The sequence below is a fragment of the Hippoglossus hippoglossus genome, chromosome 23 (genome assembly GCF_009819705.1).
Source record: "Hippoglossus hippoglossus isolate fHipHip1 chromosome 23, fHipHip1.pri, whole genome shotgun sequence".
NCBI classification, from domain to species: Eukaryota; Metazoa; Chordata; class Actinopteri; order Pleuronectiformes; family Pleuronectidae; genus Hippoglossus; species Hippoglossus hippoglossus.
The window spans coordinates 30,637-53,869 of NC_047173.1; the positions used below are offsets into that span (position 1 = coordinate 30,637).

Consider the following 23,233-nt stretch of genomic DNA (forward strand, 5'->3'; position numbering starts at 1 on the left):
ACTGTGTCGGCCAGAAGTTTGTTGTTGCTTTTTAGTGAGGCACACATATCTTCCAGAACGACAGTTTGGTCGCTGTAACTTGACAATGCTTCCTCGAGGTCGGTAATCCAGCTGTCTTGGTTCTGTGGTTTTGCGTAATTTATTGACGGAGTCTGCTAGTGGAGCCAGATCCTCGTCGATTGTATTTTTGAGGTCACTGGCCAACATTGAGCTCAACTTTTCCAGGTCTGTGGGAAGGCACGATGGGTCCTCTGTAGCATTAGCCATCTAAGCTTTGGCAGTCCCTGAGGTCTTTCCCAGCGGGGTGGTGACTCGCTCTTCTTTCTTTGTCCGCAGATTATGGCTCATAGTTTCCTCGATTCACAGATGAAATGCTGTAAACAAAAGTATCGCTGTGCTTTTTATGCTGAGATGTATGAATTTCACAAGTATGGGAGCCTCCCTCAAACGTCCACCTTCCTCTCATGCTAACCCGGAAGAAGACCTCATTATAGTGTTAACGTTGACAGCCCTAATTTGTATCTCAATATTTTACATATTTATCTATATTTTATATAATTTGATAAACTTATGTAATTGTATTTTCAAAATATAAAAAATGAATATATAAAGTTATATAAAATCCACATAAACATGTTTATATTACCAAGCACACATTAGACTTACAATACAGTATTAAACATTGTTTTAAATAGCAAAATACATACAAATGTATCTTGGGTGTTAATGAGTTGTGAGATTCCCCCCCAATGTTCACTTCATGACTACGGCCTTGATTTATCACATCCTAATTTTTCTATATTACTTCACATGGCTACTTCTTCATCAATTAATACAGTCAGTCAGATAGATCTGGACTCCCTTTATATTTAGAAGGTGCTTTCAAAAAGTATTATAGACAGCTAATGTTGTTACAAGTGTGCTTTACAATAGGTTTTCATTTAAAAAATCAAAGTCAGTCTATGGCAGCACTACTGCATTGAGGAACATTATTCCACACTGATAAACAAGTGTTCTGCTCCAGATGATCTTTATAATAACCTTGTGAAACGATATTTCCTTGCATTTATGAGGTGTCAATGAAGTTAAAAGGAACACCACATTGTGAGATATTATATTACATCCTGAACTGCATGCTGCACCACCCCTCATCTGAACACCCTGTGTTGTTGTGAACGCGTCTGAGTGGACACTTTCCTTTGCAACCTCATCATATTACTGGCTAACTTCCACATCCATAAATGTAAAGTGCTGGAGACTATACTTTCTTTTTGTTTTTGAAAGGGAAGCAGAGGTCTCTATCAGTTAATTGTCTACCTCCTATGACAGAAAAGCAGTAAAATCATTCAATCTTTGTACCAAATATAATATATTGATATATTTGCAATATATGTATTAAAAAATGTTCTTAACTATATCTGTTTACTTTATCACTGTCTGTATTTATTTATGTGAAACGTTGTTTAAAACCCCTGGCATTGTTTCTGTTTATTTGTATTTGTTTATGAGAGTAGCAAAACAACATAAAGTAACACATAAACTTATTTGTTGATCAAAAAATGTTTTTAAGAAAAAAGCAGTGCTGTTCTTTTGTAGTGATGTGCACAGAGTTGCACAATCTATCATTTACAGCACTGGCAACAATGAAATGCAGGTTTTTCCCTTAGCAGTCTGTAGTCTCACAAACTGAACAGAGCTCTACAAAAAATAGATGGGCAATGCTCAAAACCGCTTTGCAACAAGGTCTATATTACGACATGCATTATGTAATAACAAGAACACATCACAAAATCAGTAAACATAACACAATACAGAGAAAACTGATTTTATTTTGAAAAAGCAGTTCTGTGCAGATACACTGTGCAGATAATGTTTGAGAACATTAACTAAAACATGGTGATATTCTGAGTTTTTGATCATGAGTCAGTGGATATTCAGATTGACTTATTTTACTGGAACTATCAACTGTATTTAGACTTGTGTTAGGACACAGATCTTGGGTGCTTCACAGCATCAGGGTGAGGAATGAGAGTAGTTTCTCCAGCCATTGGTCCAGGCAGTTTGTCCTTAACGTGATGTTAGATTCCATATTTTTGCTTCAACTGCTCCACTAGGTTGATGTACTCGTTCATGGCATCCTCTTTGCTCTTACCTGTAAATGCATTTAAGTAAATACGATACAAAATATTAATTAATCAATATCCACTGCTTCCAACATAAAATTATAACTTCCTCCTCATTGCATGCAGTCGGTAGCCCTCAGAGTCCTGCAGGTGTCTGTCAAATGAAGCTTAATTACTGGGTTTGAATCTTCACTCTAGTCTTGTCCACTAGCTATTGGGAATTTGTTTGGTGTAGTGAGAATTAATAACTTTTTTAACAATTCTGGACAAATCATATTTAATTGAAATACATTTGCTTAGGTTAGGCCATTGTGCTCTCATAGTAAACAGAAACACTAACCCAAATTATGTCCCCAGGCTTTTTGATCAAATTAAAAAGTGGACATGTCAACATGGATATTGTTTTGTACAGTGTAGTGTTACTGGCCTCGGCTGCTTCCTTACTGCTGTTTGAAATGTGGTGCAGTGTTTTCTGTTCTCAGGTTAACCACTCCTCTGTCATATGCACTTCCAGGGGATTCAAGATTCAAGAGTTTATTGTCATATGCACAACAATTACATTTAGCAGTTGCTGGCAATGAAATGCTTGGGTCACAGGCTCTCTTCTAGCAATGCTCATAATATTACACAAGTAAAAAAATATCGAATAAAATAAATCTAGAATAGAATATCAGGACAATGGTGGAGTCCGGGATCGAGGGGTAGAGCCAAGTCTCCGTGAAAACCATAACGTTACAAAACTTAATGTCCCGTTGAAAAATCCTGCTCCGAAGTTCGTCCAGCTTATTATCCAGAGACTGAACATTAGCCAGAAGAATGCTTGGTAGTGGAGGCCGGTTCTCACATTTCCTTAGCCGGCCCGCACCCCTCATTTCCTTCGTCGCCACCGTGCTCCAGGTACAACAGGGAAACAGCGCAATGGGTATTCCCCTTTGTTTGCTGGTGGCGATGAAAAAGTTTTTTTCACCGTCAACCTGATGTGCAGAAGTAGTTCTCTATCATATATTCCTCCTGGAGTGCCGCCCTGGTATTAGAATCCAGTATTCCCCAGTTCTAGCTGGCTCCTCCAATGTTGCCAGCTACCAATTATACACCTCTTTCCTCATGGCTGAGAGGATAAGAAACCCTGTGCTTTTATCAGGGGGCGGCTGAGATTTAATGTGATTTGTTTGCTTCCGTGTCTCTCGTCTTTTATGTGGTTTTTAACTGTTGTTGACTTAATCTTTAAGAAATACTGTGAATGTTAACTATCGAGGCACTCGTTCTGTGATAAAAAAAGGTTTTTGTTCGGCTGTAGTTTAGTTTTGTTATTCTCCTTACTTCATTGTGCACCTCACCTAGACTCTTTATGATAATTCACTAGGCCTTATGGTTGGCGGGCTGAATGTATTTTATTTTGTACAGGAAAGTCTAGTTTAGTTTTTTTAATTTACAGGATTTTCTTTTGCTCTTTTGTTGTAGACTGTCAATCAGGGGAGTAGGGACTGGGTAGGAAGAGGTTTTGATTTTTATTTGTTTTATGATTTGGCGTAAAACCCATTGTTCCTCACCTCGTGCAATTCTGGTTAGTATTGCTATTGTAGATCTTAACTTGCACTATTACAATAAAAGGCTATTTTGCTGTTTATCATTGGCGCCGTCTTGCTTCCCTTACTCCTAGATGCTTACTTGGTTGTAACAGTAGACAGTGCTACCTTTAAATAGAGGGCTGAATGAGAGAAATCTGTCAGAAGGATGTGTCAGGTTCATCAGGGAAACATGACAGCATAGACCGCACATAGTCTCTAACCTGTAATATCGGAAGCTTTCAGTAGATCCATTCTGGGCTGCTTGGCCAATGGTAGAAAAGGTTCCAGAGAGTAAGACAGCTTATGTTAGCAGCCCAGTTGTAGTGAGGGATTTTGGGAAGCCCCATGACCCCCAACCTCTTTGTTTTAATAATTCGGCCATTTTGGATTGAATATGAATTTTTGCCTGCCATGTGCTACAAATTTGTACTAGTCCTGCAGTTTTCATGCGATCGACTTCACATTAGATTTATGTCATGTTAGAGACTTTATGATTAATAGTTATATAAACTAGGAGTTTTCGTAAGGGGGCATGGCCGTGGCGGTGAATCTTGATGTCTCGCCAAGAACCTTCAAGTAGCTGTAACTTCTATGCTTTTGCTCAAATTACTGTGAAACTATTTGTGTAATAATGAACCCGCCCTGAAGAATTCTACATGCAAATATACTTTAATAGTCACAGCACCCCCTAGCTGTGACAGGAAGTATCATATTTTATACTTTGATATTCTATGCCTAGCTTTTTCATTTGATTCATCTCATAATAGGTCAGGGAAGCCTTGACACATTGGTGAAGTGATATTTTGAAACTCACGCCTCTACGTTGGATGACGATGGTGTGCAGTTCGACGAAACGCCAACAAACAGGAAGTGGTTTGAACATCACTGCAAGTGCTTAAAAACTCACCCAATCTCGCAAGCACGTCAGGTCTGGGGAAAATTTACATATTTTAATGTTCACTGCACATACACAAATGGCTCAATAGCGCTCCCTATAAATTTTCAACGAGGGTCTTCCTACCCATTAACTTTTTCCTAGTATAATGAAAAGTCAGTGGGCGTGGCCCCTTCTTCCTTCTTTTCTCCAAAGCACTTGAGTGTGCTATCTTTAATCAACTCTCTTCCTACCTTAACCAGAACAACCTTTTTGATCCGCACCAGTCTGGTTTCAAGGCAGGCCACTCAACTGAGACTGCCCTCCTTGCTGTCACTGACACTGAGCAACTTCACACTGCTAGAACAAAGAGGAGAGAGAAGCCTCTCTCTCCTCTTTGTTCATCCTTCTGGACCTTTCTGCTGCGTTTGAAAGGGTGAACCACCAAATCCTTATTTCCTCCCTTCAGGCTTTCTCGGCTCTGTTATTCACTCACATGGATTTTCCTACCACAGCTACGCAGATGACACCCAAATAATTCTTTCTTTTCCCCAGTTTGAAACACAGCACAAATCTCTGCTTGTCTGACTGACATCAATCAGTGGATGTCTGCACACCACTTCAAAATCAACCTTGACTAGACCGAGCTACTTTTCCTTCCAAGGAATGACTCTCCCACCCATGACCTTACTATCACCATCAACAACTCTGTGGTAGCCCCCACCAAGGAACCTGGGTGTGAGATTTTCCAGCCAATTCTCCCTTACCGCCAACATAGCTGCAACAACCCGATCGTGTGGATACATGCTATACAACATCAGGAGAATACCTCCCCTTTTCACTCAGAAGGCAGCACAGGTTCTGGTCCAGGCTCTTGTCATCTCACGCCTAGACTACTGCAACTCCTTCCTGGCTGGTCTGCCCGCTAGTCACATCCGACCTCTGCAGCTCATCCAGAGTATCCGCTTCAAGACACTAGTACTTGCGTACCTTTCTGCAAAAGGATCGGGCCCAGCCTACATCCAGGACATGGTTAAACCTTACACCCCAGCCCGTCCACTCTGCATCGGCCAATCGGCTTGCTGCTCCCTCACTGCGAGGGACACCTAGCCACTCAACAAAATCACAACTGTTTGCTGTCCTGGCTCCCAAATGGGCGGAACGAGCTCCACATTGACATCAGGAGTCCACACATCTTCCGCCGCAGGTGGCCTAATAATCATAAAAATTTTAAAAAGTTAGTTGTACTTATATGTTGCACTTACATGAAGCACTTTGTAGTTTGGCTTTTTTGAAGCTAATGTACTTACATGATACTTGCAGTTCTGGGTTTGTACCTTCATGGTTGAATGCACTTATTGGAAGTCGCTTTGTATAAAAGTGACAGCTAAATTACATGTAACTTTCAAAAGCGAAAGTTACAGGATTACACCTGACCTTTCGAGTGGATATAAGCATGGAGCTAACCATTTCAGAAAAGGAAGTATCTTTATTATAAGCCAATTTTTCATTCACGTAAACCATCTTGAAAGTAGGGTCATCACTTTCACCTTACATGTGTGGATGTTTTTTCTGATAATGTGACAAAAAACTAGTTGCAGTTACTCAATACCGCACGGTGTTACCATCTGGCTAAGCATTGTGTGGTCATTAGCTGTCATGTATAGAAGCCAAGAGACAGACTTATCTTTACCGTGGGCTGAAAACTTTGATTTGGTCTGTGCTCTTTTTCCTGCATTTTATTGCTAGACGGTAAATCTTGGTTTAGGCTTGACAGGTCCATCTCTTAGACGAAGAGATTTCAAGCTTTCAAATGATGTATACCATGTGCTAAACAAGCTTTTCTAGGGCAGGCGAAAATGAGAAATGCATTTGTTACGCACAGGTACCTGTGCGTAACAAATGCATTTCTCATTTTCTCCTGTTTGCCATTAAGCAGAGCAACTCTCTGCTACTGGGAAATGTGTGCTCTTCAGAAATACTTAGTTCTTTTTGTTGTGGAGGGAGGTTCTTTTCATATTTGAATGGCTTCCCTCTCAGGGGAGAAGGGCAACCTTTTTTCCCAGGGCTGTGCAGCTCCTCAACACCCCCTAACCACACCCAAACACACAATAAAGTCACACACTCTTTTTGGTGAGCCTGTGCGAATTGTAGCCTCAGTTTCCTGTTCTTAGCTGACAGGAGTGGCACCCGGTGTGATCTTCTGCTGCTGTAGCCCATCTGCTTCAAGGTTTGACGTGTTGTGCGTTCAGAGATGGTATTCTGCATACCTTGGTTGTAACGAGTGGTTATTTGAGTTACTGTTGCCTTTCTATCATCTCGAACCACTCTGCCCATTCTCCTCTGACCTCTGACATCAACAAGGCATTTTCGTCCACACAACTGCTGCTCACTGGATATTTTCTCTTTTTCGGACCATTCTCTGTAAACCCTAGAGATGGTTGCTTGAAAATTGCGTGAAAATCCCAGTAGATCAGCAGTTTTTGAAATACTCAGACCAGCCCGTCTGGCACCAACAACCATGCCACGTTCAAAGTCACTTAAATCCCCTTTCTTCCCCATTCTGATGCTCGGTTTGAACTTCAGCAAGTAGTCTTCACCACATCTAGATGCCTAAATGCATTGAGTTGCTGCCATGTGATTGGCTGATTAGCTATTTGTGTTAACAAGCAATTGAACAGGTGTGCCTAATAAAGTGGCCAGTGAGTGTACATTTATATGATGCATATCATTTATTCATACTCAACGGTATTTATTCATTATTCATGGTTTTACTTGTGTTTTGACAAGCTCTATGTGCCTTAGAATTGCCCTCTGGGGACAAATAGTTGTTTTGAATTGAATTAGAATTATTTCCATTGTATTTTCCTAAATGTAGCATCGTTTAGTTTTTTTCACAACACTTTTTGATGATGTAGACATGGTTGCAATAATCTAGATATGAGACTATATCACAGGTTATTGGTTATTATTAGTATTGGTTTATTTTTATTGTTATTGGTTTGTTCTTTTTCTCAGTCTTAATGAAGACGAAAAGAAAGAAGATGATTATTATGATGATGATGATGAGGAGGAGTCTCCACAGTCCTCTCCAGCTGCCACCCAGCCCAGAAAGAAAAGAACGACATGCGTGTTTCATCAATGACTACAAGTATTTAGCATCAATGTAGGCCGCTCAAAAAAATTAAGGGAACACTTTATCGTCACAGTATAACACCAAGTCAGGGATATCAATCTGTCAATTTAGGAAGCACAAGGGATTGTGAATCAATTTCACCTGCTGGCTCTTTAACAGGTGCAATAGAGAGGCAAAAGCAAGACAACCCCAAAAAGGGAACGGCTTTGCATGTGGTGGCCACAGACAATTTCTCTCTCCTTATCCTTCTTGACTGATTCTTCTCTAGTTTTGTGTTCTGCTAGTGTCCTTGTCACTACTGGTAGCGTGAGGTGGTACCTGCAGCCCAATCAGGTTGCACAGGTAGTCCAGCTACTCCAGGATGGCACATCAATACCTGCAGTCGCAAGAAGTTTTGCCTAGTCAGTGTCATAGCCAACGGTACCCTGACTGCTGTTAGGTAGTGCTGTCTGATTGTCAGTCCTTGGGTTCCTCTTGGTGCTGGACAATGCCGGACCTCATGTGGCCAGAGTGTGTAGGCAGTTCCTGGATGATGAAGGCATTGATGCCATTGACTGGCCCTCACGTTCTCCTGACTTTAATCCAACTGAGTTTATGGTATGTTATGTATCGGTGTATCTGACGCCGCTAAGTACCGCCACAGACTGTCCACGAGCTCACTGATCCCCAGGTTCGGGACGAGATCCCCCAGGACACCATCCGACAACTAATCAGGAGCATGCCCAGATGTTTAGGGTGTGCATAGAGACACACACAGGGCCTACACACTACAGAGTCCCATTATGAGTTGATGTGATGAAATTCAGGCAAGTTGGATCAGCCTGTGATTTCAATTTTTTAATTCTGATTTTGGGTGTGGTTTTGAATCAAGCCCCAAATGGGTTGATGATTTTGGTTTCCATTGACCGTTGTAACGTAATTTTGTTCTCAACAAATTATATAATGTACATCGGTAAAGATTTTCAACTTGAATCATCCGTTCATCAAGATCTGATGTGTGATTTAAGTGTTCCTTTAATTTTTGTTGAGCAGTGTATTATAGTGATCTACTGTATTGTCCTTGTATTGTCCTGTGTTTTCATATTTGCCCTCGAAAATCAAAATGGTGATTATTTATTAATTATTCTCATTTCTTTATATCTTTTGTTTAGTGAATTACGATTATTGTGCCAGTTTCCTAGTGACAAATTTATTATTCTCCTATTCTCTTTTTTCTACTTTTCCACAAAAAATCTGCTCCACTTGGTGTCAAATATATAATTTGCTGGACTTTATTACAGTTATGCACATTGGATTATGTTTGTGTAAAAATAGTTAAAAAGTTGGAAATGTGTGAGTATTTTTCAGCTCCAAGAGATGATATATATCAAAATGTCAAGAAACACCTTTAGTCTCAGAATATCATTTGGTTACCATCTGTCCATTTGGAATTCCAGAAAAATCTAAAATGTCCACTGTTCCATTTCTGGATCACCTACAATGCTTCCGACACATTGTCAACTTTGTATCTTTGTATTGAAAGGCTGTAATTATATTAAAAGTTAATGTAAAGAACTTCAGGTGATGGGGAGTAGGTGCTCTCTTTTTCTGTTTCCTTTTTACAATTTATAATTTTTCCAATCAACCACTGTAAACATCTAGTTCAGCTCATTCCAAACCAATCAGCAGAATGTTAGTGTATTATAATAATTGTATTTCTATGTATTACATTGTTAATACGATATACACTAGGACAGATTAGGCATTATGTGCATTATGGATAGCCATGCAGCCTAACAGGAGACAAGCAGAGGTGAAAAATAATAGCAAGGGATAGTGAGGTCTGTCTTTTCTGTGACCACATTTTAGATAGGTGTTTAGAGCCAGGGCCTTACTGGTGTTCGATAAATTTTAGAATAGGGTTGGGCGATGTCAACTTAACTGGTATATGATCATGTATGCAGTCAAACATCATGATTGAAGATGCCATAATTTTTTGTATTTTGCAAACTACGTGGCTGCTTAGGGCCCCCATGGCCACCAGAGGGCTCCCAAGAGCACTTAAAATGCCCCACAAGAAAGATAAAACAATTTTTTAAATTATATATTGGGATATATTATGTCAATGGGGCAATCATACAGAAACGCAATATTTCTGACCATCAAAGATGGAGAAGTTTGCCTTTGTCGTTGATTGGAAGAATTAATGCAGTGAAAATGAACATCATGCCCAAATTTCCGTTTTGTTCCATTGTCTCCCCCTATTCTTGCCAAAATGCTTTTTAACGATTGATTAAACTATTTTTTCATTCTTATGTAAGGAAAGGCACCCAGAATCCACAAATCATTATTGGATAGATGCAAATTTAATGGCAGAAAAAGAAAGAAAAGCAATATTATGTTAAGTTAACACAACTGGTTTAACCAATTGACCCAAGGTGAACCAAGGTGAACCAAGGATTGTCATTATCCAATTCTCCTAGGGTCATTGAGACCAATGGATTGTCATTCTCGATTCTCCTGGGGGGTCATTTAGACCCCCAGAGAGGCCGGTGTGTTTCTCTGTGGGGTCATTTAGACCCACAGCTGATTCCAATTGTAATCTCGGGGGGGTCAATTAGACCCACAGAGTAGCCGGTGTGTTTCTCCGTGTGCCATTCTCCCTGACCAGGTCACGATGTCACGTCAAGCGCGTTTCACCAGAGAACAGGTTCTCCAACAGCTATTCTCCCAGCAACAATCCTCTGAACCCGAAGAGGACGCGAAAGAGCAAGACCGAGAAGCGGACGGAGAAGCAGACGGAGAAGCAGACGGAGAAGAAAAACGAGACGACGGCGGCGAAGATGACGACGGCGACGAAGACTACGACCCAGTGGGTGATGCTGCTGCAGATTCGTCATCCTTGGAAGAAGAAGATGAAGGACAAGACCACGGCACCACAAATCACCACCACTGGACTCGTGGAAAGAGAGACCTTCCTGTCAAGAAACGGAGAAATAACGTCCTCAAGGGCGTACGGCCGAGAGGAGGGCCGCTCCTCCTCCTCCCCTGCTGTGGCTCAAAGCGCCGCCGCTACGCCCATCGGGGTCCCCCCGGGCCCCACGATGCACGCGACGTCCCGCGCCGGTGACCTAGCCTCGACGTTCTGCCTGTTCGTCACGCCGACGGTAGAGAACATCATCCTGGAGATGACGAATTGGCAGGGTCTCGTGGATGGACGAGACCGACCTGCGCGCCTACGTAGGGCTGCTGATCTTAGCGGGCGTGTACAGGTCCCGGGGCGAGGCCGCCGCCAGCCTGTGGGACGCCGAGAGTGGCTGGGCGATATTTCGTGCCACGATGCCCCTAAAAGTCTTCCATACGTACTGCTGCAATTCGACGACCGCGAGATGAGACGAGCCACGGACAAATTGGCGGTCGTGCGAGAGGTCTGGGACGCATGGGTGGCGCGGCTGCTGCGCCTCTACAACCCAGGGCCCGAAGTGACCATGGACGAGCAACTGGTTCCGTTCAGAGGTTAGTCTTTTTTTCCGTTTTTTAAAATATTATTATTATGTTATTATGTTATGTAGCTATAGCTAGATAGCGGCTGCTAGTCCTCGTCCTCATCTCCTCTCCTCTCCTCTCCTCCTCTTCTTCTCCCTAGGCTGCTGTCCTTTCCGACAGTACATGCCCAGCAAGCCAGCGAAATACGGGATCAAGTTGTGGGTGGCCTGCGATGCAAAATCCAGCTACGCTTGGAAGATGCAAGTCTACACCGGAAAGCCGAGCGGCGGACGCCCAGAACGGAACCAGTGGTTGCGAGTACTGCTCGATGTCACGGAGGGACTGCACGGTCGCAACGTCACGTACGACAATTCACCTCCTACGAACTCACGCGGCAGCTCCTGGAGAGGAAGATCACCTTGGCCAGCACGGTTCGGAAGAACAAGCCCGAGCTCCCGACCGGGCTGCTCGTGGTCAAGGGAAGAGAGGTGTTCTCATCCAAGTTCGCATTCACGCCCACCGCCACTCTGGTGTCCTACATCCCAAAGAAAAACAGGAACGTGGTGCTCTTGAGCACACGTCACGCCGAGGCCGACATCAGCGACCGCGAGGACGGGAAACCGGTCATCGTCCTGGACTACAACCGCAACAAAGGAGGCGTAGACAACCTAGACAAGGTGATCGGAACGTACAGCTGCAGGAGGATGACCGCGCGCTGGCCCCTGGTCATCTTCCACAACATACTCGACGTCTCTTCCTACAAAGCCTTCGTGATATGGAGAGAGATCAACCCCGGCTGGATGCCGGGCAAGCGGAACAAGCGGAGGGTGTTCCTCGAGCAGCTGGGAAAGGCTCTCGTGACTCCGTTCATCGCACGAAGGGAGCGCATCCCCTGCACGGAAGTGTCTGCCGCGGTTGTGAAGGCTGTCAAAGCCGCCGCCGCACAGAGAGCTCTTGACCACGACAACAACGCTCGACCCAAGCGTCCGGCCTCCTCCCTAGCCCCAGTCGCCGCCGCAGCAGCCCCGCTCGGGGTGAGTAAGAGGAAAAGGTGTCAGACATGCCCCAGGAAAAAGGACTGTAAAACTCACACTGTGTGCTGCGGGTGTAACAAATACATCTGCAAGGGCTGCTAACTTGTCTATTGCCCTACGAGTGAGTGCTAAAATGTGACGGGCTATGTGAGGGGGCCAACAGCCGGGGGAAGCAGGGACAACACAAGGGTTAATAATCTTCTCTTGAATACAAACAAATATGACAAAAAGATAAGCATAAGCACAAGTATGCACTGCAAGGCATTATTCCAGAACAAAAAATAGCCCAGTCTGAACTGATAATCAGCTTTTTACAGTCCCATAAAAAATCTCTCCAAAATAAAATTAGTGCAAGAGCTTGTTCCATTCAAGTAAGAGGAATATATCAACATGCATTAAGCTGTCCAACAACAAAATAAATGAAAACTGGTCTCTGACTCAAAACTCCCACACTTTAGATCAGTGGTTCTCAAACTTTTTCTGTCATGCCCCGCTTTGGAGCGAGAATATTTTTCATGCCCCACCCGCTCCCCTGCCCCACCCGCTCCCCGGGGGGGGGGCGGAGCCCCGGGGCCTGTGTGTGTGTGTGCGCTGTCTGGGGGCACACACACACATTTCCCGCTCCTGGTATTTCATGCTGGCCTGATACGATGATGATTTAACAAATTAACGTGAACGTGAGTTCACTGTTCGCGACATGTTAGACATCATAATGTTTAACATGCCTTATGATTCAGTGCCATATATGTGTCATATATTTTGAAGTAGCCTGGTAGTTGTATCAAGGATTGTATGAAGTCAAAAATCATCAATCCATCAAATTCACATACATATATTATATACATATTTGTATAGCCCATATTCACAAATTACAATTTGTCTCATAGGGCTTAACAAGGCGCGACATCCCTTAACCCTCAACAAGAGGTACACCCAAAGGGGGGTGTACCTGGGACGCCAGGTATCACCGTAGAGCCCTGTGGAGATGTCGTGGACTCATTAACGAAACATCAATGAAGGAGGGTACCCACCTGACGACCCCCGATGACCTAACTAACCTCCCATATACCAATCATACAGGGATTAAAACCTCAAATCCTATTAGCTCAGGTTCAATACGCTCGTGGTATGTGCTCGCACATCTCGTCCTATGTTTTTTTTTTGTTTATATATCAAGCAGTCTTGTTGAAAATAATAATACAAGATCAGCTGCCACCATGATCAGGATCCACCATAATTCACAATCCATCGTCATTATCCACCATCAGCTGCCACTTCGATCATGGTCCACCACCACTATCCACAATCAGCTGCCAACACGATCCATTTCAGCAATATTTATCATTAATTTTCACATTGAATTGGAGGGTACTCTAATAATAAAACAATAATAAAATAAAATGTATGTTCTCGGTTGAAGTAAAATAAGGTCTGCATATAAAAACAAAATAAAGAGCTTTTGAAATAGGCATCTTAAAAAAAAGAATGTACTTTGAGTTTCTCATTTTCATCTTTTTTCTTAACTACATTTCACATGTCAACAAATATTAAGAACTAAACAGCTTTAACACTCCTTTTTCTCTTTATTCCCCACTTGCTCTTGTTCAGTGAGATAAGTAAACTCTACCTTGTGCTGCAAGGATTTACTATGACTAAGACAAAAAAAGCTGCAACGGTTAAAATAAGACTACTATAAATGCAAGAAAAGCTGCACAGGTTAAATAGAAACGCTCTGTCAAAATCTAATAATAGGCCTGGGTCAGTATAGAATGGCATCTGGTCCGGTCCGCCTATTGGTGACCTATGCTTTTGATGATCATGGGTGATTTTTTTTGCTTCAGCTTGCTCTTTGGGTGAATCAATTCTTTGATCTTCCTTACGATGCCCCAGCCTATTGAAAGGTATCAGTCAGAAAAAGTGTAAAAAAGATATTCATGGTACTGGTTATCCCTCCCAAATGAATTAAAAGACAAGAGGAAAAATGGTCCAGGAGGCTGCCAAAAGGCCTACAGCAACATTAAAGGAGCTGCAGGAACTTTATATCCACATATTCATTTACTTGTGTTAAGGGCATTATAGAAGTTCTTTGACATTTTCCCAGCATATTCTTGATGATTCTAGCCCCAAGAAGTGGGTTAGCCAAGCTCACACTACAGTGCGAACCATGGCCCCCCCAAATTAGTTATTGTGCCACCCCATCGCACTACCCAGCCACAGACCAAGCCTTTGAAAAGAAAGAAAAATTAGCATTAGGTAAATTTGGGGAAGTGAGCTCATTGGTCCGGTGCTTGACCTTCAACCCACTGGTTTGGTTAGGTCAAGATATGCGCGTAACGTTACTGTTTAGGGAGCAAGTCAGACGGCACTACTACTAGGGATTGTTAAAATTTAGTGAAAACACCACAAGTTAAATCTTTCTTCAGAGCAGCGCATTCATCAGTCTTCTCACTCGCTCTTCTCTCACACACACACACACACACACACACACACACACACACACACACACACACACACACACACACACACACACACACACACACACACACACACACACACACACACACACACACACACACACACAGTGTCATCACAGTGTGATCAGTGTCAGTACTCAGTTTGAGTAAAAACAACAGACTTTGTAAACTTAGTCAATATATGGACAGCTGGAGTAGATGGCGGTGCTGTTGACACGGTTGACGCAGTGCACATGATAGAGACAAGGTAAGGAGAAGTAAATTAGTGACAGAGCCACTAAAAACTGAAAAAATAGTAACTTTTCACTGTCCAAACATGTATGAAAAGATCCCAAATTAACACTATAGGACTTAGTGGAGCTGTACATGGCTCCCTGGGTGTCTGCCCCGGACTTGGAGGCGCTGTGGCCGGACTGTGCGCCTTCTCCCTTGGGCTGTGGAGCTGTCCGTGGTCCCTGTGTCCATAGCCAGGGACTGTTTATTTATCGCAGGTCATATCATCATCACGATATTCAACAAGGTTATCGCATAGTGCATGTTTTCCTAATATCGTCCAGCCCTAATCTGTGGGAAGAGGAGCGCACACGCATGTGTGTCTGCTCATCTCACACACTTATTTAGTTATTAATCGTTCCTGTCGGAACATGAATCCAGTTCGTTCCGGTCACTTTAACCCTGATCTCCTGGCTGTGCGCATCATGTTACATCTTGTTATTTTCAATGTGTTTAAATACGTGTCTCATAAACTAAAGAGCGTATGAAACACAAATCAAACCCCAAGCACTGCACGGGTCCCAAGAACCAGAGGTGTAAAGTAACGTAGTAAAAGTACTCTGTTACAGTACTTAACTAGTTTTTGGTAGGATCTATACTTTCCTTGAGTATTTATATTCATCAGGACTTCCACTTTTACTCCACTACATTTGAAAGAAAAAATATATACTTTTACTCCGTTACATCGACATTGGATACCTCGTTACTCGTTACAAATTAAAATATGAATATAAGTCCAATACTATTTGAACCTCAGTGTATAAAGGCTGCCTATCCGCAGCACATAGCGGAGGTGCACGCATAGCACAGGAACGCGGGAGCACGTGCTGCACATCTGCGGCGGGAGCTCGCATTCAGCTGAGGAGCGCGCTGAGTGCAGCGCGATCAGTGTGTGGCGCAGAAGTAATTGAGAGCGACGCGTGAGACAGAGAGGAAGAAGACAGCTGTCCGTCGGTCAGAGACTGCTGTCTGTTTGTGCGTGTGCGTCCGTGAGAACCGTGAGTGTGAACTGTGTGTTATTAGTTGCTTCAGTTAAGTTGGTTAGAGTTCTTTATTAGTTAACATGCACTGCTGGGGCTGCACGGTCAGCGCGAGTGCAGCGCATTATCTGCGTCATTGTATATCTGGGTGCCTTTTCTACTGTTTTATATTATATCGGTTGGTTCCTCGCTAATATGTATATACGGGTAGATAAGGATATATATTGTTCATGCGGATATGTGTGTAGTCTGCATGCATGTGCGTTTACGTAGTGTGTATGTTCAGCCTACATGTTATTTTTATTGTATAGTTGGCACTGTTTATCCCTTCCATAATTTTTATCATCGTTGTATTTTGTATCATTTCTTCTTGTAGAACACCACGCATTCCCACCCATATTCTGCCCTGCCTTTCATAGGCATATGTTGTACTGTGCTGTTGCCAATTTAAAGGACATTAAGAGAGAGAAGTCGACAGAGTCGTGTTTTAGCAGACACACCTGGAGCGGAGCTGGAATCAGAACTGGCTAAAAAGAATAAGTTCCTCGTATACAGTCCTTACATCCAACCCTCACCAACACTCAGCATTTGGGGTTCAAAATTTGTAAAATTATACAGTATATGTATATTTTTTGTTATAGTTTTTCAATCACCTGAAATAAAGCCTGGAGAGAACAATTTTTGAATGTTTTGTTTGTGTGTAGGCCTACTATGAAAAGTACTTTGCATTGTTAATTGTAGTACTTGTACTTTTACTTTTGATACTTAAGCACATTTAATATGAGCTACTTTAAGACTTTGACTCAAGCCATTTTCTTACGGGTGACTTTAACTTTTACCGGAGTCACTTTTAGGTAAGATATCAGAACTTTTACTCAAGTATGGCTTTCAAGTACTTTATACACCACTGCCAAGAACCTCTGACCGGTGACGGTGTTCACCGTCAACATGCAAAGGGAGCGAGGATGGTAATACGTAAAACATGACATTTTTAGAATTTTGGCATTGACTTGGTACCAAAGTATCAGTTCTGGTGACATCCCTTCTATATTCAAAGCCAAAGATTATCTATAAAACATGACTCCAACACTGTTGTACAAACACTGTTTCCCCAATAGTAGTACTGGCCCGGCAGGCCGCCAGGCCAATTGGAGCCCCTACCAGGTCCCAAAAAATGTTTTTAATAAAAAAGTGTAACATAACCAGTGCTTTACACAGGTGCTGGAAGGCTGAAGTCCAGCCTGGTACTCTATCAAGGCTTGTCTTGACCTTTAATTCTAATTTGCATAATTGGCCATATTGTAATACAAAGACGCATTTTGGTTCACTCCAATTCTCTACCATCTCCTACTGGGGAAAAATGCCTGCAAACAGTCACACACATGCTCACACACAAAGTGATGTGATCCTGACCCGACACCATCGATAAGTAACTTGATGGTAAGTTTGTCATCAAAATCATCCCAATATAAAACGGAACAAATGAACGTGAACTAGTTCATTTTTGGAACCGTGAACTTGGACAATATATCATCCAACAACATTTGTTATCATGACAGGCCTACCTTAATATTTTTAATAATGCACCAAGTTAGAGATTTCCTTTCACAGTTTACAGCTTTAGTTCTCTGAGACATTATTTCATATCCAAGCAAACTTGGTATTGTAGACTGAAATATCTATAACTGAATAGATATTAAATTGAATCGAAACCTTGTTAATCGTAATCAAATCGATTTGGGAAATCAGTGGTGATAACCAGCCCTAATCAGCATGTAATTAAAATAAAAGTGCAGAATAGCCAATTTCAGAATAATATATGACTCGATTCTCAGCACAAAATAGGATTAAATATGATGTCAGAGGGTCCCCTGCATGTGGACACAGTGGAGGACCTGATTAGAATAAATCTTGAGGGAACTAGCTTGGAGGTTGATGCAAAAGAGGCTGAACAGATTAGGTTCAGTCAGGGCAAAAGAGCGAGAAGGCCCAACTACAAGGGTTGGCCTTCAGAGGTGCCAGGCCCTAGTGGGATGTGCTCTAAAGGGAGGGGAAGGAGAGTTATTCTGTAAGATGAAGTTCCTTGTTTACTTGTTTTGTTGTTTACCAAATCAGTAAAACAGTTAAGATTTCAAATATGAATGTGTTGTGTTGTATGTCGTTGTAAGTGGTGCGTCTAATTTTGTTCTGTTGCCCCTAAAACCAGTGCTACTAGTGGAAAAAGTATACACAAAGTGCTGAAAATTTTATCCACAGTAATAAAAGTATACCTTTCTGCTTCTCCCAGGCATCCCATTTTGCTTTCCCAGTGAAATCAAACATCCCAGGACGACCTTCACAAAGGAAAGATAAAGACAGATTTATGTTAATTAAATGAAACATGTTAGCAGGTGTAATGCATTCAAAGCATCTGGCTAAAGTGTAAGCCATTAGCTCACATGACAACGCCATCTCCTCTCTAGGGATGTCGGGATTAACTGATTATACGATAACCGCCGTTTCATAATGTCACGTTTTCATAACTGTAAGAATTGTAAAAACTACGATATTTTACGATGGTGTCTTACACGTTTTGTTTGTGCACGGTGCACCTGTATGTGCGAGCCACTGAAACGTTAGTTGAGAATAGGGAACTGAAGCAACAGCTTATTTACACCAATGCTGGCCAAAAAGAACTCCATCGGAGGAGTTTACAGCGAGAAGAGAAATCCTTCTTTACTTTCGGTTTCTGACCAACTCCGAAGGAGCAGCTGACATGCGGACTCACATACAAACCCTCTCTCTCTCTTCCTATTAACCATTATAAATGTAGTCGAGAGTTTACTTCACCTATACTGAGAGGTAATAGTATAATAAGGACATAGTCAAAACGTCGCTCCCGAAAACAGAACAACTTCCATTGGTGACCCTTCACAATAAGAGTCCCAAACAGATACACTGCTTTTGACACAAATCTTCAAACAAATTCTTTCACAATATGGCAAGTAAATAAAATAGCTTACATAATTTACTTTTAAATGTTACACTATAAAAACTAGCTGGATATAGTTGATGATAAATATAACAATTTTAGTTCATTATCTATATATTTAGCTATATATTGCTTGTTGAGTGTCTTTTTCGTTCTATAGTATCGATAATCGTGAAAACCGTGATATTTTCTCTGACATATACTACAATAATCATGGCACCAAAATTTCATATCGTGACATTCCTACTCCTCCCAGGGGTAAACATTTGAAAAATTGCTGACACAAGCACAGCTAAGGTACAGCAGAGAAGTCATCAAAAATGAGAGAACACATTACATGGAAACTTTTCAGAGACCGTTAGCTGCAAACTGTGTAAAGATGACTTCTCATGGAACAGCAACACAACATCACTGTGCTATAAATCTTAAGCGAAAACATGTAGGAACTCTGCTTCTTCTTCGTCCTCCTCTTCTCTCGGTTAACTGGAGGATCTTAAACAACTTTAAGGTTCATACCACAGTGATAATGTGCTGCTGTGTCATGTGAAATCAGCTTTACACAAGTTTTCTTTGAGGTTTAAACGTAATATCTTCACACACTTTTAAAGACTGTCACATTCGCGACTAAACAGTAAAGAGAGAGAGCAGCTGTGGTTAAGAGACCTATAGGCTGAATGAAAAGAGGATGCGTCGAAACAAAACACAAAGCCATGAAACAAAAACACAAAACATACATTTTCTGATTGTTTCACATCGGTTATGTTCTAAAGCACAAAAACCTGCTGGAAGATGTTTCATTGCTAAGTTTTGTATAAATACAGATGTGAATTCAGTTCAGTGCAGCTGGTCTGCTGTGAGTCACAGATATACCAACAGTCACACAGACACATTCAGCAGGACAAGACGTTTTAACTTTTCTACAATTTTGTTGAAATATATTATATTGTATTATCTTTAATTCCAGTTCAAGATATCTTTAGTTCGCTTCAAATTAAGATAACTTTAATTACGTTTTAACTTCTGAGAATGGTGTTAGATATCATGAACTTGAATTATGAATAGTCAGCACCAAGAGAAATCAACAGCCTAATTATAAGGACTGCAATAACTACTCGATTTAATTTGGGTCTGTTAGAATGCAAGCCACACACTGTGGCAATGTTTCCTGAAATAGGGGCAGTAAACCAGCCAATTCCGTGACTTGTGTAGCTCAAGTGACAACGCCGTATCTGGAGTCAACATTTGAAAAATGGCAGAGACAAACACAGCGAACAATACAGCGGAGACAAGTCATTAAAATTAATTTCAATTCAATTTTATTTGTATAGCGCCAAATCATAATATACATTATCTCAAGGCATTTTACATAGGTCAAGACCTTAAAAATCCAATCAGTTCCCGCAATGAGCAAGCACTTTGGCGACTGATGAGAGAAAGAACTCTCAATAACTGGAAGAAACCTCTAGCAGAAGCAGACTCAATGTGGGTGGCCATCTGCCTCGACCGGTTGGGATGAGCAGAGAAAAATGGGGAGGAGAGGAGAGATGGGTGGAAAAGAGTGGAGAGAAGACAGAAAGATGGGGGAAGGGGGAGAGAGAGACCAGGAACATTCTGTACACACAGGATGATTGTACGACACACAGGATGATTGTACGACACACAGGATGATTGTACGTGGCAAGTAAAAAATGTTTGAACATAAAAGTAAGACGGTTGTACATAAAAACAAGGTGCAAAACAGTTTCTTTCTCATAAAAATAGTGCAAAAATAGTACAAAAAATTGTGCAAATAGTGTATTTAAACATGACCAAAGCAGCATTTATTTTACATTCCGGATGGTTCTGTACAGTCTGGCAGCAGTGGGAATGAAGGACCTCTTGCACTGTGGGTGGAGCAGTCTGCTGCTGAAAGAGCTGCTAAGAGCCCCCACAGTGTCATGTAGGGGGTGAGAGGTGTTGTCCATGATTGAATTCAGCTTTGCAAGCATCCTCCTCTCAATCCCGGACATATTAATCAGAATAATATGATTCAATGCTCTGGATGCATACAGTGCCACTGGCCCCCCCCTGGCAGATCAGACCATAAACTGGTATTGCTGACACCTAAGTATGTCCCTCTTGTCCAGCAGCATCCACAAGGACTGTGAAGAGGTGGACTCAGGAGGCCACTGAGGCACTGCAGGACTGCTTCGAGTCCACTGACTAGGATGTGCTCTGTGAGCCACATGGGGAGGACATCAACAGCATGTCTGATTGCATGACGGAATACATTAAATTCTGTGAACAAACCACCTTGACGGCCCGGACTGTAAGCTGCTTACCCAACAACAAGCACTGGATCAACACTGAGCTGAAAGTTCATCTCAACAAGAAGAAGAAAACTTTCAGGTCTGGGGACAGAGAAGAACAAAGTGCAAAAAATCTTACAGGAGTTGGCAGGAGGCCAGACTCAAGCATAACAATGTGAGGAATGTGTGGACTGGAATGAGGGAAATAACTGGGTTCAAGGCGAGAGACAGACAGCCAGGAGGTAGCCTGGAGAGGGCGAATGAGCCAAATTAGTTCTTCAACAGGTTCCGTGCACACACCTCATCTGTCCCCCCCACCAGTCTCCTGGGTTGGTCTTCTCCACTAGCCACCGCCGCACCAGGCTGACCTCCATTCTCCGGGCAGGCTAACTATCTGGTAGCCCCCCCAGGCTACCATTCTTCCTTGCCTGACAGTGGACATCTTCCCACCGGACTGGTGGCCCCTCCGGGCTGCAGCGCTTCCTCACCAGTATGTCGGTGTCTTCCCGCCGATCAGGAGGTTAGGCTGACGTGCTGGTGGCCCCTCTGAGCTGCCGCTCTTCCTTACCGGACTGTCGGCGTCTTTCCGCTGCTACGCTGTGGCAGTGTTGTGCATGAACGAGTTCAAAAGAACGCGTTCATTGAACACGTTCATTTTGATGAGAACGATGAACTGAACGCAACTTAATGACAAATAATGAATTTGAACGGTGAACACGTTCATATTATCTGAGGTCTAGCTAAAACATTACGGAATGTTTTCCTTCTCCTGAGGAGAGACGCTGTCTAAATCGAATGCTTGCACCATGTCGTTGCTCAGTGCCCGTCAAATTTCCGCGATGTAGCCGATCCTAAACCAACTAACTCGACTTCGCACTACGTTACCCATGATTCATCGCACACACATTTAGTCCAAACAAGCAACGTATTCCAAGACAACAGCTCTCGGTCTCATAAAAATGGCAAGTGAAAGCAGAGACGCAGACTCAGCGACTACATCCGATGCACCTTATTATTATTTGCGGGATATTTACACACTGTCTGATAAAGATTCCGACAGTAAAAATCTCACCTTTCTGTGCAAATTGTGTCCTCCTGCGCTGAAAAAGCAAGTCCGGGCATCAGCCTCATCCGCATCTAATTTAAAACGGCATGTGGAGCTGAAGCATCCAGCTAGCCTAAAAAGTTATCTCCAAGTAATTGAAAGTCAAAAAAAGACCAAGACCCCCTGCCAACAGCCCCAAATGACCCAAACCACATTGTCTGCAGCCTTCAAGGGTATGATTTCCCAGCAACAGGTAGACAAACTCGTGCAGGGTATGAATAAATAAACATGCAAAATTAGCAATAATTAAAAAAAAATTTAAAAAACATTTATTTTAGGAATTGATACATATGAAGTACAGTTTAAGGCAAGGGGTAGTGATGGATAAAGTTTTCTTTAAAAAACAAGTTAAGTCTTTCATTCTCACTTTCCACCTTAAAACTATGAAATGAACTGAACTATGAACTGGTTCAGAATTTAAATGGTGAACCATGAACGTGAACTATTCATGTTTACTTGTATGAACTGAACTTTGAACTTGTTCATGAGAGGTGTGAACTTGCACAACACTGCGCTGTGGATAGCTATCGCTAGCTTGGTGCTAATGCTCCCCGGCCAGACCATGCCGCCGCTGTACTCCACCTCTGATCTCCGCAACCTCAATAACCACCTGCGCCCCGGACTGCATGGCCATCCTCGAGGATGCTGGAATACTTCGCCGAGGCCATCCTCCACACAGAGGCTCTTGCCGCATGTTTTCTTACAACTTCACGTCCCCAAATTCCATCCGATTTCTATGGTCCTGTCGCACACAAGCTTCCTCATTACGTCACAACAACAAACACGTGAATCTGTCCAATCTCTGCCCCCTCACTCAACAATAAAAGCCTCATTCTAAATGAATTCATAACGGACAGCAAGCTGGATTTCCTCTACCTCACTGAAACATGACATAAACTCCTGGACTACTTCTCACTAAACCAGACCGCTCCCACAGGATTC

General features: G+C 42.4%; 1 protein-coding gene across 1 annotated transcript in view; it reads right to left on the reverse strand.

Moving 5' to 3' along the window:
• Nucleotides 1-1,813: 1,813 nt before the first annotated feature.
• Nucleotides 1,814-23,233, reverse strand: part of LOC117757496 (acyl-CoA-binding protein-like) — a 34,575-nt gene continuing 13,155 nt past the window's right edge. The window contains exons 3-4 of the mRNA XM_034578714.1: nt 18,198-18,260; nt 1,814-2,152 (exon numbers count right to left, since the gene is read on the reverse strand). Coding sequence (XP_034434605.1) covers nt 2,079-2,152; nt 18,198-18,260 — 137 coding nt within the window. The 3' untranslated portion in view covers nt 1,814-2,078. The remainder of the gene's footprint in view (nt 2,153-18,197; nt 18,261-23,233) is intronic.